Here is a 16,760-nt window from a genome sequence, read left to right on the forward strand (position 1 = left end):
AATTAATCGAACCATGCAAATTGCCCAGCCAGCATAATTGATACCGCGAGTCGGATCGATGGTGATCATGAATGGCAGTAATGAGCAGCTTGCCAGTGAGTCGAGCACTGAAAGCTGATCGTATATAACATTTAGCAGAATTTGTATGGCATGTACCATAAAATAATACAGGTACCAATCACTACATAAATACCTTAACTCATAGGTCGAATACAAGATTCTGATTGAGCAGAATCTGCAGTTATATGTAGAGAAGAAATGTCAAAATCAATGGCAGCACATTATTCAGAGAGGAATGCACTTATTGACGATTCCAATGATGTGTGCAAACTAGCCTAAATTTTTCAACGATCAGTTATTGCATCGCTTAAAAGGCCACTGGATGGTGAAAATACTCCAATTATTTATACCCATTGGTACAAAATCACTCATAACTGTAAATAATCTATATATCTATCTATAATTCCAGTAATCTCTGTGTGTATGTGTGTCGTTTGTCTGTGACCGCTGTTTTCTCGACAACCACGGGTCCGATATACTTGAAACTTGCCAGGTATATTGCTGGGGACCCGAGGATGTGCCTTTTCAAGGTTTCATATTAATCGGAGAAGTAGTTACCGAGCTATGGCGATTTAGCCGTTCGCCGTTCGCTTTGGCTTTGCGAATGGACCAAACCATTTCATGTAAATAGAGGGGGGGGTTCTGTGGTCGTTGCGAATGGACCAAACCATTTTCATGTAAATAGAGGGGGGGGGGGGTTCTGTGGTCGTTACTGCCACGTGGTTTCAAAGTTTTTTTTTGTTGTTGTTGTTTGCACGCATGTTTTTTTGCACGCACGTACGGGCACCCACGTACGGGCACGTCCTAGTATATAAAACACAGTGTGTGTGTGTGTGTGTGTGTGTGTGTGTGTGTGTGTGTGTGTGTGTGTTACCGATAGACTCCTAAACGGAGAGGCTCACGAACTTGATATTTGGCACAAACATGGCCATTGAGCCTGGTACGAACATGGTCGACCTAAAAATTTATTTCATAATATTTCTTAACCATATTTTTACCTCAGCGCATTTCAGCGAGGAATATTATGACCGGAATGGCAGAGGCAGCACGCTGATTCGCTCAGAGCGATCACGTGATGTTCCAACTTTGCCGCCATAATCTTACAGTTATGCGTTCGCACGTAATTCAGTTTTTTCACATTTCAGCGAGGGAACATTGCCATTCACACCACATAGGTTTTTTTTTTCTTTCATCCTTAGATCCATATTTTTAGCCATAATGTAGCGAACGTAGCGTAGCTAACGTAGCGTTAGCATAACGTAGCGATCCTTGCTCAGGATCTTCGTCAGGTTCGCGGAGCGAGTTAGCCAAAACGTAAAAGTGAAAATATATCGAATTTTTTATTCATATTTACCTCAGCGCATTTCAGCGAGGAACATTATACACGGAATCTCAGCTGGTCGCAGAGCAGCGCGCTGATTCGCTCAGAGCAATCACGTGATGTTCCAACTTTGCCGCCATAATCTCACAGTTATGCATTCGCACGTAATTCCGTTTTTCACATTTCAGCGAGGAACATTGCCATTCACACCACATAGGTTTTTTTTCACTTTCATCTGATATTTGTGATTTATTTCAAACAAACTGTATTTCCCATCTACACGGCCATGTATTCCTATTAACGTTATGTAAAGTACATAAATTGTGTGGACTAGGGCATGCCCGTACTATATCTATATCTAAAATTATATCCCCCCCCTCTATTTACATGAAATGGTTTGGTCCAAAGCGAACGGCTTGCGAGTACGGTGACAATCCCCCCCCTCTATTTACATGAAATGGTTTGGTCCAAAGCGAACGGCTTCGGAGTTTGGTAAAGAAATCGCCATAGCGTGCCCAAACGCGCAGGAAGGCGAAAGAATCGCAAATTTAAGGAAATGCCCGTACTTCCGTAAGGAAGAGAAAAGAAATGAAAAGGAAAAACATTCCAAACCGCGAGGGAAAACAACACGGCACGTCGACACAACAACGTGTCCTGTGATTGGCCGTACGTGGCTGCCAGTAGCTGCCCCCAAAAAAAAGCTTTCACCGTCCGGCGACTGAATTTAAGGGGAAAAATAAAACGCTCTTCGCTTAAAACAACGCCCTTCGCTCTGACTGAATTGGGACAATGTTTTTATGTTTTTAATTGAATTACTATCCGTAATGGCGCACGCTCTCACAGGAGCTCCGGAAGGTCGCATATCGCAGGAAAGCGAAAGAATCGCAAATTAGTTTTAATTAGTTTTAAAACATCGTTTAACGCCAACATAGCGCCAACATAGTTTGCCGACGGGAAATAAATGAATACGCTCTCAAATGTGCCATCCGAGGCAGAGCCTGTTCGCCACGTTCGGCACACGTGATAGCTCGCTGCTCTCTGATTGGTTGAATCATTTTTTGGACATAGCTCGGTAACTACTTCTGCGATTAATTTAAAACCTTGAAAAGGCACATCCTCGGGTCCCCAGCAATATACCTGGCAAGTTTAAAGTATATCGGACCCGTGGTTGTCGAGAAACAGCGGTCACAGACAAACACACACACAGACACACACACAGACACACACACACACACACACACACACACACACACACACACACACACACACACACACACACACACACACACACACACACACACACACACACAGATTGCTGGAATTATAGATAGATTACATCATTTGTGGATGTGATTAATTGCCAGTAACCATCTATATCCCTCCCCTCCGCCTCCCCCCCTCCCCCCATTCTCCCCTCCCCTCCCCCTCCCCCCCTCCCACCCTCCTCCCCCTTCCCCCTCCCACCCTCCTCCCCCTCCCACCCCCTTCCCCCTCCCATCCCTCCCCCTCCCCCCCCCTCTTCTCCCCTCTCCCCACCCCCCTCTTTTCCCCCCTCCCCCCTCTTCTCCCCTCTCCCCCTCCCCCTCTTCTCCCCTCCCCCTCCCCCTCTTCTCCCCTCCCCCTCCCCCTCTTCTCCCCTCCCCCTCCCCCTCTTCTCCCCTCCCCCTCCCCCTCTTCTCCCCTCCCCCTCCCCCTCTTCTTCCCTCCCCCTCTTCTCCCCTCCCCCCCCTCTGCTCCCCTGCCCCCCGTTCCCTCCCCCGCCCGGCAATGCCGGGTACTTCTGCTAGTGTGAAATAATTTGTGCACACACTATGTTAAGGGTATGTATGAACCATCAGAATGTATATACTCGTATATAGTGACTTTTTGTTTTGAGGCTAGTCTCAAGTTACAGGTAAAGTCAACGTTCAATTGAAGTGTCAGAAAAATAAATTTTGTTTATTATTTATCACGTCAACAATGGCATCACTGGATAGGGCTTGAAGACATTGAAAATGATAATGACCCATGTCTTGTAAACCAGTTTCTCGGTGTGTACCCCGGTTTAGAATAGGTACACCGTATCCCTGCGCATCGTAAGAGGCGACCAAGGGTTGGCGTCAGGAAGGGCATCCGGCCATAAAAACATTGCCTCAAACAGGGAACCATGATTGTCATGGGGCCCGCAAGGCTAACCCCCCGCTCTAGCGGGGAAAAATGGCCTTAAAACGATCATTCATTCATTCTTGTAAACCAGTTGAACCACAAAGCTTTCAGGGTAGGGGGGGGGGGATGCCAATTGCCTCTGTATGCAGTGCATGTAGTGCTGCACCCACTGGGAGGGGGTTACGGTAAGGATTCTGGGGGAAACCAACCAACCAGCCTGGAATTCTAGAGGGGGAGGGGGAAAATTAACCCGTCTGGATTTTTGTGGCATATCCAACCCGTCTACAAGGACGGATTCTTTGTTATTGATTTCAAACACAAGTATCAAGAATATGAAGTAGAGATAATTACTTGAAGCAAGGTTTTTGGGGTTTTTTTCAAGCAACAACATCCAGATTAAAATTCATTCGTCAGCGTCTTCACCATAACCACCTTTAGAGGCCATTTTTCCCCGCAAAGCGGGGGTTGGCCTTTAAAAAAAAATTTATTTATAGCGTCTTCCCCGAGAAATCATCGGTTGAGCAAAATGATTGAATGGAAAAGCCCAACAATTACCACAAGACAAACATTTTTTTTTCTAACCAGAATGGCCAGTTGACGATACATCTTCTTTATCTCAGCATTGGATGTATTCAGCTTGAGTCCCATAGCAGCATAAGGATCCAGCTGGTCAGGAGGAAATCCAGATTGGACCAGCAGTTGCTTTACAACTGTGGCCACCTCTAGTTTATCTTCAGGGTGGACACGTTTTGGTTGTTCTGGTCTGGTATGGCTGTCGCCTGGTACAGTACCTGGGCCGTGGGAGATAGGAAAACATGCAAGCTTTGTGCCATATACAGGATATGGTAGTGAAGTAATTTTTAAAAGTTCCAAGTAGTGATACAATTCCAATATGGGAGCGCAGTGAAACTTTAATAAATGTACTGAAAGTGATCGCAACACCTTTTGATGATCTTATTCACAGACAGGCTGCCCCAACTCCACAATAAAATCAAACATTTTGTATCCAATAATACTGAAATGATAGTAGAAACGCTATTTTTAACGAATGCAAAAAATGCTGGAATGTTCGACACCAACCCACATCCAATCCATGACATTCCTTTCCTTCAATTTTTAATCAACATTCTTGTCTGTCTCTCTGCAAACTTGGGATCACACATGGACAAAACCATGTGATTATTAAAATCCTGAAGGTTATGAATGAGCCAGTTCAGTTTATACCTGACAACCCAATCGCAGTAGAAGATATAATTTTACGGATGTTGGCTCTGTTTTCAAAATTTCAATACTGCTGCCTTCAGCTCGATTTTAACCCACAACCTCTGGGATGCCAATTTAGTGTTATTAAGAAGCTACTGCCACAGCCATAAAAAAAGGCATTGGTTGCAAAAAGTACCTGCTTATACCATTTTTGTTGTGCAAACATTAAATGTACTGAATGAGCTTAGTTGGCCGAAACCAACAACTACCTCCGAACTTTATTTCTGAGAAAAGTCCAAGAGCAAAGTAAAAAAAAAACATTTTTTTTTTGATTTTGCTTCAAGACCAAACGTTTTTAAACCCCCTCTCAAATAAAGATGCTTATTCCAACATAAAACTGACGGATGTCATTGAGCAACAAGCGCCATTCAAAATCAATTGCAAACAAAGCAGTAATCAAATGAACGGCACGGTATCGTGATCATTACCATAAACGGGTAGCTGAGGCCTCTGCACGCCGCTCAAAGAGTACAACCACCGTGTGAGCTCCACGGTCCACTTCCAGCAAGCGTAGAGTTGCGGCATCAAGCCTATACTCTCGAGATAGCCGGGAGCGTCAAGCATCACTCGGTACCCGGTATCGCAGAAAAGTACGGCTCTCAACCACACCTCATCGCACGCTCTTCGCCACTTGTCCACAAAGAGTGAGGCTTTTTGCTTTGCCTGGTTGCAGCGGTCTAACCACCAGTGAATAACAACTGTTGTTAGCCTGTCCGCAAGTTCCAATGTTAACTCACCAATAACTGCAGCCAAGAGCAACAGCATTTCAGCTCCAATTTGCAGCAGCCTGTTTACACTCTGGAAGCCTTGTTTTGCCAAGTCATGCATATTATGTTGCCATTCCACAGAAAATAAATGAACCTGCACTCGCTTATGTGTCCTGCCATGGCTCCTTCGTGTCAAGTTTCTTGACGTCTTCTCCCGTGGCCTCACGTTGTTGCAGTTCCTGGCTTCATCTGTGTGTTTGTGCCCTTTTTCAGCCATGTTACTTTGAAGATCAAATCCCTCCAACCCATCATTCACAGATGTGTCCAATCCTGAAGTTTCTGCAGCTACGTTCGAAGAAAAGTTGTTTTTGCAAGGAGAGCAAAAGGATTTTTCAGACTTTGAAGCTTTTGGAAAACACGAATGACTTGATAGTCCGTCAAGCCCATTCTGATTTGGGCAGTCATTCTCGATCGCATCCGAGGCCTCATCTTGGTGAAAGTCCCAGGCAGAGCTTGTCGATCCTCTCATCCCAAAGTTAACACCATCTGATCCTCCATTACTGCAGGACGTTGTATAATCCATGCTATCGCTCTCACCGATGTATGCTGTGCTAACTATGCAACATCCCTGGCTGTGGTTGACAACTGAAACACTCAGAAGTAACAAGTTCTGAAGCCATGCACCAATCAAAGTAGTACAAAACTATCGGAAGGACGTACGTTGCCTGGCATCAAAATAGAACAGAACTGATGTTGATGAAGGATGGTTCCAAATATCAAAATTGAATACAAATTTCCACAAGCAGATGTTGTCAAATGCTTCACCAACCTGCAGCATACAGAACAACAAGTTAGCCCATTTAATCATTACAAGTAAAACTTACAGGACAGCCAGTCCATATATATATACACATATTACACATATATATACATGTATATACATATATATACATATATACATATACATATATATACATATATATACATATATATACATATATACATATATATACATATATATACATATATATACATATATATACATATATATATACATACATATATATACATATATATACATATATATACATATATATACATACATATATATACATATATATACATATATATACATACATATATATACATATATATACATATATATATATATATATATACATATATATATTGTTGCGGATATGGGATTTGGCCTCCATCCATATCCGCTTGTAAATATTCCCCTATTTCCCCAATACTCCCCAACTATCCCCAATCCCCCATTCCCTAGTCCCATTGTCTGTAAACAACACTCTGTAGAACCGACCTCCCCCTTTTTCCCCCATTAAATGTCGTGCCCAGGTTCACCGCATCTCACGTAGACAACTTTCGGACATCTTGCTAGTTATTCTTAGTCTATGTCAGTTAAGGACTCGTTTCCATTAATTCTGACTCTTCGTTGCACCAGAATGTGATTGTATGGCACCAGTAGTGAGTTTAGGACCTCCCAATACCTCCCCACAACCTCATCTCCGCATCCTCCCATCATCTCATGGAACTACAACAACAACTACAACAACAGAGGGGGGCGGCGCGGCGCGGCGCGGGGAGTGTGCGTCCTCACTCCGGCTTGGTTAGCCGCCATTGCCCATTTGCTCCGACGGGGTTACCACTCAGGGGCTGACTGTCAGCCCCTCGTCAAGGGCGGAGCCCGGTAACCCCCCGCACCCAATAAGAAGCGGCGGGCCGATTCCATCTGGGGCGGAGCTAACGAGCCGAGGGCGTGTCACTCCCCGCTGGATATACGCAGCCACTTACCGGAGGTGACGTCAGATGCGCCCCCAGCTTGGAGAAAGAACGTCACCTTCTAGCGCTGAGAGAGACCTCCCGCATCTCTGGACCGGACCGGGTCGATTCTGCCCCTGAGCCAAGGTGCACCTTGAGCCATCGACTACCTGCCCCTCCTTGCCATCAATCCCTGTGTGAGTCAGTCTTGTCCCGTTTATCTGTGGTCTGTCGGGGCTAATATAAGACCGTGTTTAAGTGCCCACCTTCCTATGCTGTACCTCTTGTCAGTGTAATCTAAACGTTCTGCAAATCCATATTATAACCTCCTCCGGAGGTCTTGAGAACTGTACCCCTGGTGTCGTGTCATTTAACCCAGCCGTTGTGTCCTTTCCTTCATTGATCTAGCGTAGCGCGATTCGGCCAACGTTCGAGTATAATCGGGTAACTTGTGCAGACGCGGTCATACCAAACCGCTCGGTAAACTAACATCCAAAACCGCGTCTGTAACAATATATATATATATCTATATATATATATATATATCTATCTATATATATATATATATATATAGATATATATATATATATATTGTTATAGATCGCGGTTAGATGTTATAGACCGAGCGGTGGTGTAAGACCGCGACCTAACAAAACTCACCCGATTCACCCAGAACTTTGGCCGTATCGCACCGTAGCTGCTCAATGAGGGAAAAGACAAAAACGACGCAATGCAAGAGGAAAAGGAATTAAAACGAGAAGACGTACAGACGAGTAATGGGGTTTATTATTTACACACACAAGCAAAAAGGAGCAATCAAGTTTATTTACAACACATAAGACGCAGGTGACACAGTGCAAATACTAGCTTATCTACAGGCTTAACTTATCCCATGACAGAACAAACAAAAGACACTGACTCACGCGGGGAATTGCAGGAATCGCAGGATGTGGATGGCTGGAGGGAGAGGGAAGTCCAAGGGGGGTCATGCAGCACGATCGGCGCGTTTAGCAGCCGCCGTTCCTTTTCGGCCCTGCTCCAAACCGCCGCCCAGGCCCCAAGCGGCTGCCGGGTGTCGCTGCTGCTCCCGCCTCCACTTGCCTTGCCAGGCCTTGTCCCACTCGTCTGGTCCAAACCCTCCACTCTTTCTTGGTCCCTCACTCTGACCACCGACTCCTCACCGCAACCAACTCTGTGCAACCAACTCTGACCAACGGTGCAACCAACCCTGACCAACGGTGCAACCAACTCTGTGCAACCAACCAACTGTCCAACCACCTCTCCTTTTACTTCCGTGCGCGCCTTTTTATAGCGCCTCCGGCGGTTAAGCCGCCGGCGTTCAGGACACGCCCATCGGGGTGCTCACCTCGGCCCTGGTTGGTCGCGCGACCCTCGGGCTCCGCCCTGGATGACGACGGGCGGGCACGCCCCTCCTCCCCTCTGACGAGGTGGAGACACGCCTTTCTTCCCTGACTCGAGCCTCGTGGTCAATGGCGGTTATCGGAGGGGAGGTAATATTGGCAATCGAGGCTCGGCAATGACGAGAGGGGATGTAATATTGGATGGAGATTTTGGGGATGGGAAGGAAAGGGGATCTATTCTCTTTCACTGGTGCAATGGAGTATTTCAATTAATGGAAGACACAGCCTTACGCTAATACACATAATAAGGATATAACTGTCAAAAGAAAGGATATATCGTGTCCTGCATGTATGTTTTATGGACTAACTACGGAAACGCCCTTTGACCTTTATACAACCACAAACGGAGGGAGGAGGGGTGATATTTTACAACAACCTTTTACAACAACATTTTACCACAACAACAAAATAAAAAACATTCTCATATCCACAACACTGCACCCTCCTCCCCTTAGGCACGTCCCGGGCCTATTACTTTTACCTTAGTGTGGCACGTAGGTGTAGTTCCCTCTACTTTTAACCTGACCCTGAGTGCGACAGTTTTAAAACATAAATAAATGTGTCCCGCTGCTCCATTGCACCCTGCCTAACAGACTTACGCCCACAGTTAACCGAATTGCGGAATGGTCTTCAAACTATACACTGACGGTGGGAAGCATTATTTACACTGACGCTATTTTTATTTACAAAACTAACCCAGGACCTGTAATTGTTCTTTCTTGGGGGGGAGACAGTCTGTTCTGCATCAATGCACCATTAAAGCACCCAAAAACGCACCAAAGCACCCTCAAGCACCAATCGGTGCACAGTCATCACTGTTCATGAATAAAAATAACCAAACAACCCCTAACCCTGCAGGTGTCTCTTGCTCTTCGGCTCCCTCTGCTGGTTATTATTATTTGTCTTCCAGATGTTGTCATTCTCTTTTGCTTTGCTTACTGGCGGCCTATTTGCAATAAAGTGTGCCCAATGTGTCCTTCTTATTTATTTTATTTATGGCCCACAGGGCCGACTATGTGTGGTTCACCTGTGGGGCATCGGTGCCCTGTGGCCAAGGTCCGCCAGCAAGATTTCGGGCCCTCTTGGCCGGTTCCAGCAGAGGGGCCATGCCCCAACCCATGGGGTCCATAAGTGGTGCTCGGCCACAGGCATGTGGTCCATAATGTGGTGCATCGATGCAGACAGCTGGTTCTGGGAATTTCGGGCGCACAATGGCCGACCCACGCACGCTCCCCTCGGCGCCCAACGGCGCACAGGTCATGTGGGAGACAAAAGAAAGACAATTGAGCGAGGGGTAAGGTCACAAGGGTACACATCAATAAGGCAATGCAAGGCGAAATGCGTACGGAGGGCGAAGTGAGAAAGCTCGTCCCTACCGTACGTCACCCCCCTGTTACCTAGCCCACCCTTGCCCTTACCCCATATGTACAAAACCTACACATTAACAATTCGTCACTACTGTCACGTCTTCCCCATATTTCCCCTATACCAAATTCGTCACCACAATCCCTCTACTTCAAAAATTTGCCATCATCAATTCATCATCAATCCTCATAAGGAGGAAGAGATGGAATTACGCACAATGTCACACCCACGTCATGATGCGTCTCTCATTCCAAACATTTGCACAGTAAAAATAATTAAACATGGCATGGTGTGGAGTACCTGTCACCTCAGGTGAGTGGATGCAGATGGTGCGAGGAGATCCTTCATCCTAGCTATCCTCTAAATGATTTTAACACACTTAACACTACCCGGGGTCTTTCTCCGGCCAAACCATTGGCCCTCTTACACTATGGGTTCTAAAAACCAATTCCCATTGGCCAAACTGTGGTGCTTTTCAATTTGGGGTCTCACTCCCCCGATTCATCTCCCGGTGCCCTCGCACAATTTCTGGGCTGTGGCGTGTACCTCTCCCAGTGGGTCTACCCACCTGCACACCTCCACCACTGCAGTTGCCACCCGAGCTTACCTAGCTCCTCACCCTAACCTATCTAACTGGGGCAGGCCCCTCCTGGCTCTGTCACCCCACTCGGTGCCCTCTGGCACTGGGCTACCCGGGTCCGTCCTCCGGATCCTCGGGCCCCATCCACAACAACTACTACCGGCTCCCAGAGCCCACCTGCGGCCTCACCTGGCCGACATCCTCACAGTGGTGGAGCGCCCAACCAACTACACACACTAACAGGCTACACGCCCAGCCATTTCCACAACACCAATGCACCCATTCACAACACCATTCTGCAACCGCACCACAAATGCCAATATCCAACCACAATTTACCTGCACCCTCTACCTAACACTTACACTACCCGCCCCGGGTACTCGTGAAAGGGGTCCACTCTTCCCCCATCCACACCTTCGCACCATGCACACCACTCCGTACCACTCACTCCACGACCATCCATTCCAATACTCCAGATATTCCACACTACCATTTATTCCACACAGCCACATACACCTGTTGTTGCACACCTGTGCCCTCACACCTGGTGCCACCTGCACCCTCCTCCTCTTCCTGGACCAGTTGGTCAACACAACACACATCACCATCACTCACTCATACACTGCTCCATTCACCTGTTCAGTTGCACACCTGTGCAATCACACCTGTTCAATCACACCTGTTCAATCCTCACACACACGGCATCATCTCAGCTAACTACTCCCTTCTGAAACTTGCGCTTCCCAGTCGTCCCTTTAAACTATTGCGCTCCCACGTCATTATCATCCATACTAATCTACCTGCGTCCCCACTACAGGTATCAGTCACTAACTAAACTTAACGTCACCTAATGTCAATCTCTTCTAGATCCCTACAATATAACCTAACCCACCCGGGCTAGTTTTCACTGCCATACACCCCATAAGCTATTGCTCCTTTGCCCCCACGTCTGTGAGGGATGGTGGATTTGCCATCCCACCACATCGGGGGTCTCTCACTACCAATTTTGCACATCAAATTTCAACAAATTAAAAATTTGGCCAATCACTGCCCATCATCTGCCAATCACTACTGCCAATCCGTTGCCAATCATCAAATTTTGGGTCCAAAACACTATCACTATCACGATCACCATCATCACAGTCCGCTATATCCTAGCCTCGGTGCGTCATGACATCATTAAAACTCGGCTTCGTAAAGCCGAGCAATGAATTCGGGTGGTTTGGTTGCCTGCAGGTTGAATCCGTCCGGCTTTCGGTTCAAGGGAGGTGGTTTGGTTGGACCGAGATTCCACGCACCATCTCGGCGCGGCACCTTGCGGTCCCGGGCCCGATGGCTCCATCTCCCCCGGTCGGAACCCCGTCCCCACGAGGGGGCACCGTTCCGCTTCCTCCCACTCGCCCTCGAACCGGACCGGTCGCCTCGCCCGACAAAGCCCGGACTCGACCGTGCGGGGCGGGGCCAAGCCCGAATCGGCAACGACGCTTCGAAGAGAAACGACGCAGCTTCGATCGACGCCGGGCCTCGCACCCAACCAAGCACCCCTCGCACCGAGTGCTCGCATCGGCTATCCGTCGCTCTAACCACTAAACCGGTTACCATCGATGCTTCTTCACTTGCATGCTTACAAGCATACGCTACCCCTTTCACCCTCACAAAACCTGGCGTTCCAACGCCGTCCGTACATTCCACCAACGCTCTCTCTGTTACACACCACACCTCTTGCGCACACTTCGGTCCACACCTCTCCTCCGTTACGTCCTCCGTAACACTCACCATGGGCGTGCACTCCGTATTGCTCTCACTCCCTGTGTCACACCCCGTACACACCGACGTGCATTCTCGCTCGCACTCGGTTTCACTCCCACACTTTATAACACACCCACTCGCCGACGCACACTTTTTCCTCCCACGCGTGCCATTTCCACTCACTCGGGACCCTTCACCAACGCCCGGGTGCTTCCTCGATCCCAAGCGCGCGAAAATTCTTTTGTCGCTAAACATCCTCTTACAAAATCTACCCGCACAATATACAGCACGACTCACCTGGGGGATCCTTTTCTCCATGCGAACCTGCAAACTTCCATTCGGGTTAAGCACAGCATCGTGATGTGAGCAGGGACTTTGTACATAATCCATTTCTCCCTGCAATTCCCGGGTTACCTCCGTCATCTTTTCAATTTTAATTCCCGCTACTGCTTTTTCTTTATTCACCTCGGCGACCGTTGGCTTTAATAAAACACCCTCCTCTACCTCAGCGGTCGCCGGCTTTTCCCAACACCGTGTCGCGATTTCTACCCCCGTCATTGTACCCGTGCTTTTCTCCGCTTCGCTCAACCAGCGCTTTTCGACTCGCGTTACCTCGTCGTGCACCCCTGGGACCCTTTCGCCCAACTTGCGGTCTCTGTCCCTCTGCTCCCTTTCCTCCCTATCGGCCCTCATTCCGTTTATTGTCGCTTCAATTTTATTACTCAATCTCTCCCCCTCTATTCTCAGCATCTCGGTGAATTGCGCCATGAAGTCCCCCACATCAAAGCCCGCTGGTAGTGGTACGGTCACGGGCGCGGCAAAATTTGGTGCCGCTACACCCACATGCGTGAGGACGCCATTTTGTGCACCTGATACACCCTCAACCACACCTTCTTTACTCTCCTCCACCATTTTTTTTCCTAAGTCCTGGGTCGATTCTACCCCGTCTATCTCTCCCACCGGCATCCCGTCGCCTTGAACAGCCATGGCGCGATTTCAAAATTCGGATTTTTATACAACAAACAAATTTCGGCTTTATAATTTCGAGCGCGTAAACGCGCTCCGGGTCCGATCTCACTCCTCGACACCAATTGTTATAGATCGCGGTTAGATGTTATAGACCGAGCGGTGGTGTAAGACCGCGACCTAACAAAACTCACCCGATTCACCCAGAACTTTGGCCGTATCGCACCGTAGCTGCTCAATGAGGGAAAAGACAAAAACGACGCAATGCAAGAGGAAAAGGAATTAAAACGAGAAGACGTACAGACGAGTAATGGGGTTTATTATTTACACACACAAGCAAAAAGGAGCAATCAAGTTTATTTACAACACATAAGACGCAGGTGACACAGTGCAAATACTAGCTTATCTACAGGCTTAACTTATCCCATGACAGAACAAACAAAAGACACTGACTCACGCGGGGAATTGCAGGAATCGCAGGATGTGGATGGCTGGAGGGAGAGGGAAGTCCAAGGGGGGTCATGCAGCACGATCGGCGCGTTTAGCAGCCGCCGTTCCTTTTCGGCCCTGCTCCAAACCGCCGCCCAGGCCCCAAGCGGCTGCCGGGTGTCGCTGCTGCTCCCGCCTCCACTTGCCTTGCCAGGCCTTGTCCCACTCGTCTGGTCCAAACCCTCCACTCTTTCTTGGTCCCTCACTCTGACCACCGACTCCTCACCGCAACCAACTCTGTGCAACCAACTCTGACCAACGGTGCAACCAACCCTGACCAACGGTGCAACCAACTCTGTGCAACCAACCAACTGTCCAACCACCTCTCCTTTTACTTCCGTGCGCGCCTTTTTATAGCGCCTCCGGCGGTTAAGCCGCCGGCGTTCAGGACACGCCCATCGGGGTGCTCACCTCGGCCCTGGTTGGTCGCGCGACCCTCGGGCTCCGCCCTGGATGACGACGGGCGGGCACGCCCCTCCTCCCCTCTGACGAGGTGGAGACACGCCTTTCTTCCCTGACTCGAGCCTCGTGGTCAATGGCGGTTATCGGAGGGGAGGTAATATTGGCAATCGAGGCTCGGCAATGACGAGAGGGGATGTAATATTGGATGGAGATTTTGGGGATGGGAAGGAAAGGGGATCTATTCTCTTTCACTGGTGCAATGGAGTATTTCAATTAATGGAAGACACAGCCTTACGCTAATACACATAATAAGGATATAACTGTCAAAAGAAAGGATATATCGTGTCCTGCATGTATGTTTTATGGACTAACTACGGAAACGCCCTTTGACCTTTATACAACCACAAACGGAGGGAGGAGGGGTGATATTTTACAACAACCTTTTACAACAACATTTTACCACAACAACAAAATAAAAAACATTCTCATATCCACAACAATATCTATATATATATATATATATCTATATATATATATCTATATATATCTATATATATATATCTATATATATCTATATATATATCTATATATATATATATATATATATCTATATATATATATCTATATATATATATATATATATCTATATATATATCTATATATATATCTATATATATATATATATATATATATATATATATATATATATATATATATATATATATATATATATATATATATATATATATATATATATATATATTGCGGATCTCACCGTCTGCCCCTTTTCCCCTTACCAAGGGGGGATTAATCCCCTTGTCTGCGACTGACCGACGTGAGTCCTGAAGCTGCCCAGCTCCCTCCACGAGGCAGGTGAGCAACCTCGTTCGAGACCGCGGACAAGATGTTATTTGCCGAGCGGATTAGCAGCCCGCGGCTCGAACCATTAACAAAAACTAGACCCGATCCTATTCGTTGGCCAAATCGTGCCACAGGTATTCAATGGGGAAATCACAAAGACGATCGGACGAGGAAGAAGAAGACAAAAGTAGGAAATAACAGGGATTTATTACTAATTATGTACAAGTCCAAAGAAACCAAGGAAGAAGGAAAGATACGAAAATAATGACAGAAGGAGAAGACACAGTGCAATACGAGTTTATCTATTCAGGCTTACTTATTCCCAGGGACAACACAAAGGACAGACGACAGTCAGACTTACACGGGGATGATGACAGGAATGGCAGGAGGTGGGTGGCTGGACGGATGAGGAGGTGGGACCACAGGGCTGGAAGGTTCAGCTGGACGCAGGAGAACGGCCGGGCCGGGAGTGAGCAGCCGCCGACTCTCCACACTTTCGTTCGCACGGCGGCGCTGCTTTGCGGCCGGCGGGTCGAACCGCCGTTAAAGCTCAACTCCACCCAGCTGCGGTTGGTTCAGCTGCGGTGGATTCAGCTGCGGTGGATTCCTTACTCATCTGCTGTGGAGGCTTCCTCGGTTATCTGCTCCAACTGGACTCACAGCTCCTCCTTAACTGGACTGGACTCAACTGGGCTCCGGTGGACTCCCGGTGGGAGGCTCCGGGCGACGGGTTATATAACCACGCCCATGGAACTTTCGCGAACCTCCTCGAACGCTCTCTCTCCGCCCTCTCAGGCCAAACCCCTCATCCTTGGTTGGTTGATCGGGGGCTGGCTCACTCCTTCTCATGACGAGGTGGAGACACGCCTTTCTTCTCCGAGCTGACCGCGTGCGTAATGGAGGTTGGGGTGAAGAAAACCGCCCAATGCACTGACACTTCGAAGAGAGGATTGGGGGAAACTTGAAAAGGGAACTATCTTATGTCATTTGGTGCAATGCAGAGTCAACTAGTGGGAAACAGAGCCTTAAGCTAATACACATGATAAGGAAATAACTATTTAGAAGGGTATATGATTTTCTACGTGCATGCGATGGATTAACTAAGAGGACGACCTTTGATCTTTAAACTTAACGGAGGTATTTACAAGGATCATTACACTATTTACAGAGGGTGATATTTACAACAATTACTTCTCAAATCCGCAACAATATATATGTATATATGTATATGGTGAATCAAAAGTAGCGCCCGCGCCCGATTTCTGTTCCTCGTACCATACAGGAATTGAAGGCTCAAATCAGGACTGTTATTTCCAGCAAGATGGAGCTCCACCTCATTATGGATGTCATGTTCATCAGTGGCTTGAAGAAAACTTTCCCGGAAAGTGGCTCGGCTGCCTTGGTCCGATCGAGTGGCCGGCACGCTCCCCAGACCTTACACCTCCAGATTTTTTTTTTTTTTTGTATACTGAATCGAGGCTCGTGAAAGAGCTAACATTCACTTCACAAACAAATCAACCAGACAAACAAAATATATAACAAGAGGGAGCGGGAAACAAGATGGGGAGAGAAGGGGAAGCACACAAACACAACATTTGAGAGCAGGGAGATGTGTGGAAGGGAGAGGGCTTGGGGGAGGAGGCGTGGGA

At 47.5% G+C, this 16,760-nt stretch overlaps 1 protein-coding gene across 3 annotated transcripts in view; it reads right to left on the bottom strand.

Moving 5' to 3' along the window:
- The window catches only part of DNAJC14 (DnaJ heat shock protein family (Hsp40) member C14), an 87,532-nt gene that overhangs the window by 43,337 nt on the left and 27,435 nt on the right, over positions 1–16,760 (bottom strand). For all 3 annotated transcript variants that reach the window (XM_068128590.2, XM_068128581.2, XM_068128598.2), the window contains exons 2-3: positions 5,218–6,325; positions 4,109–4,317 (exon numbers count right to left, since the gene is read on the bottom strand). In XM_068128590.2, the coding sequence (XP_067984691.2) occupies positions 4,109–4,317; positions 5,218–6,079 (1,071 nt within the window). In that variant the 5' untranslated portion in view covers positions 6,080–6,325. The remainder of the gene's footprint in view (positions 1–4,108; positions 4,318–5,217; positions 6,326–16,760) is intronic.

This window comes from Myxine glutinosa, chromosome 1 (assembly GCF_964187855.1).
Source record: "Myxine glutinosa chromosome 1, kmMyxGlut1.1, whole genome shotgun sequence".
In the NCBI taxonomy this organism is placed as follows: domain Eukaryota; kingdom Metazoa; phylum Chordata; class Myxini; order Myxiniformes; family Myxinidae; genus Myxine; species Myxine glutinosa.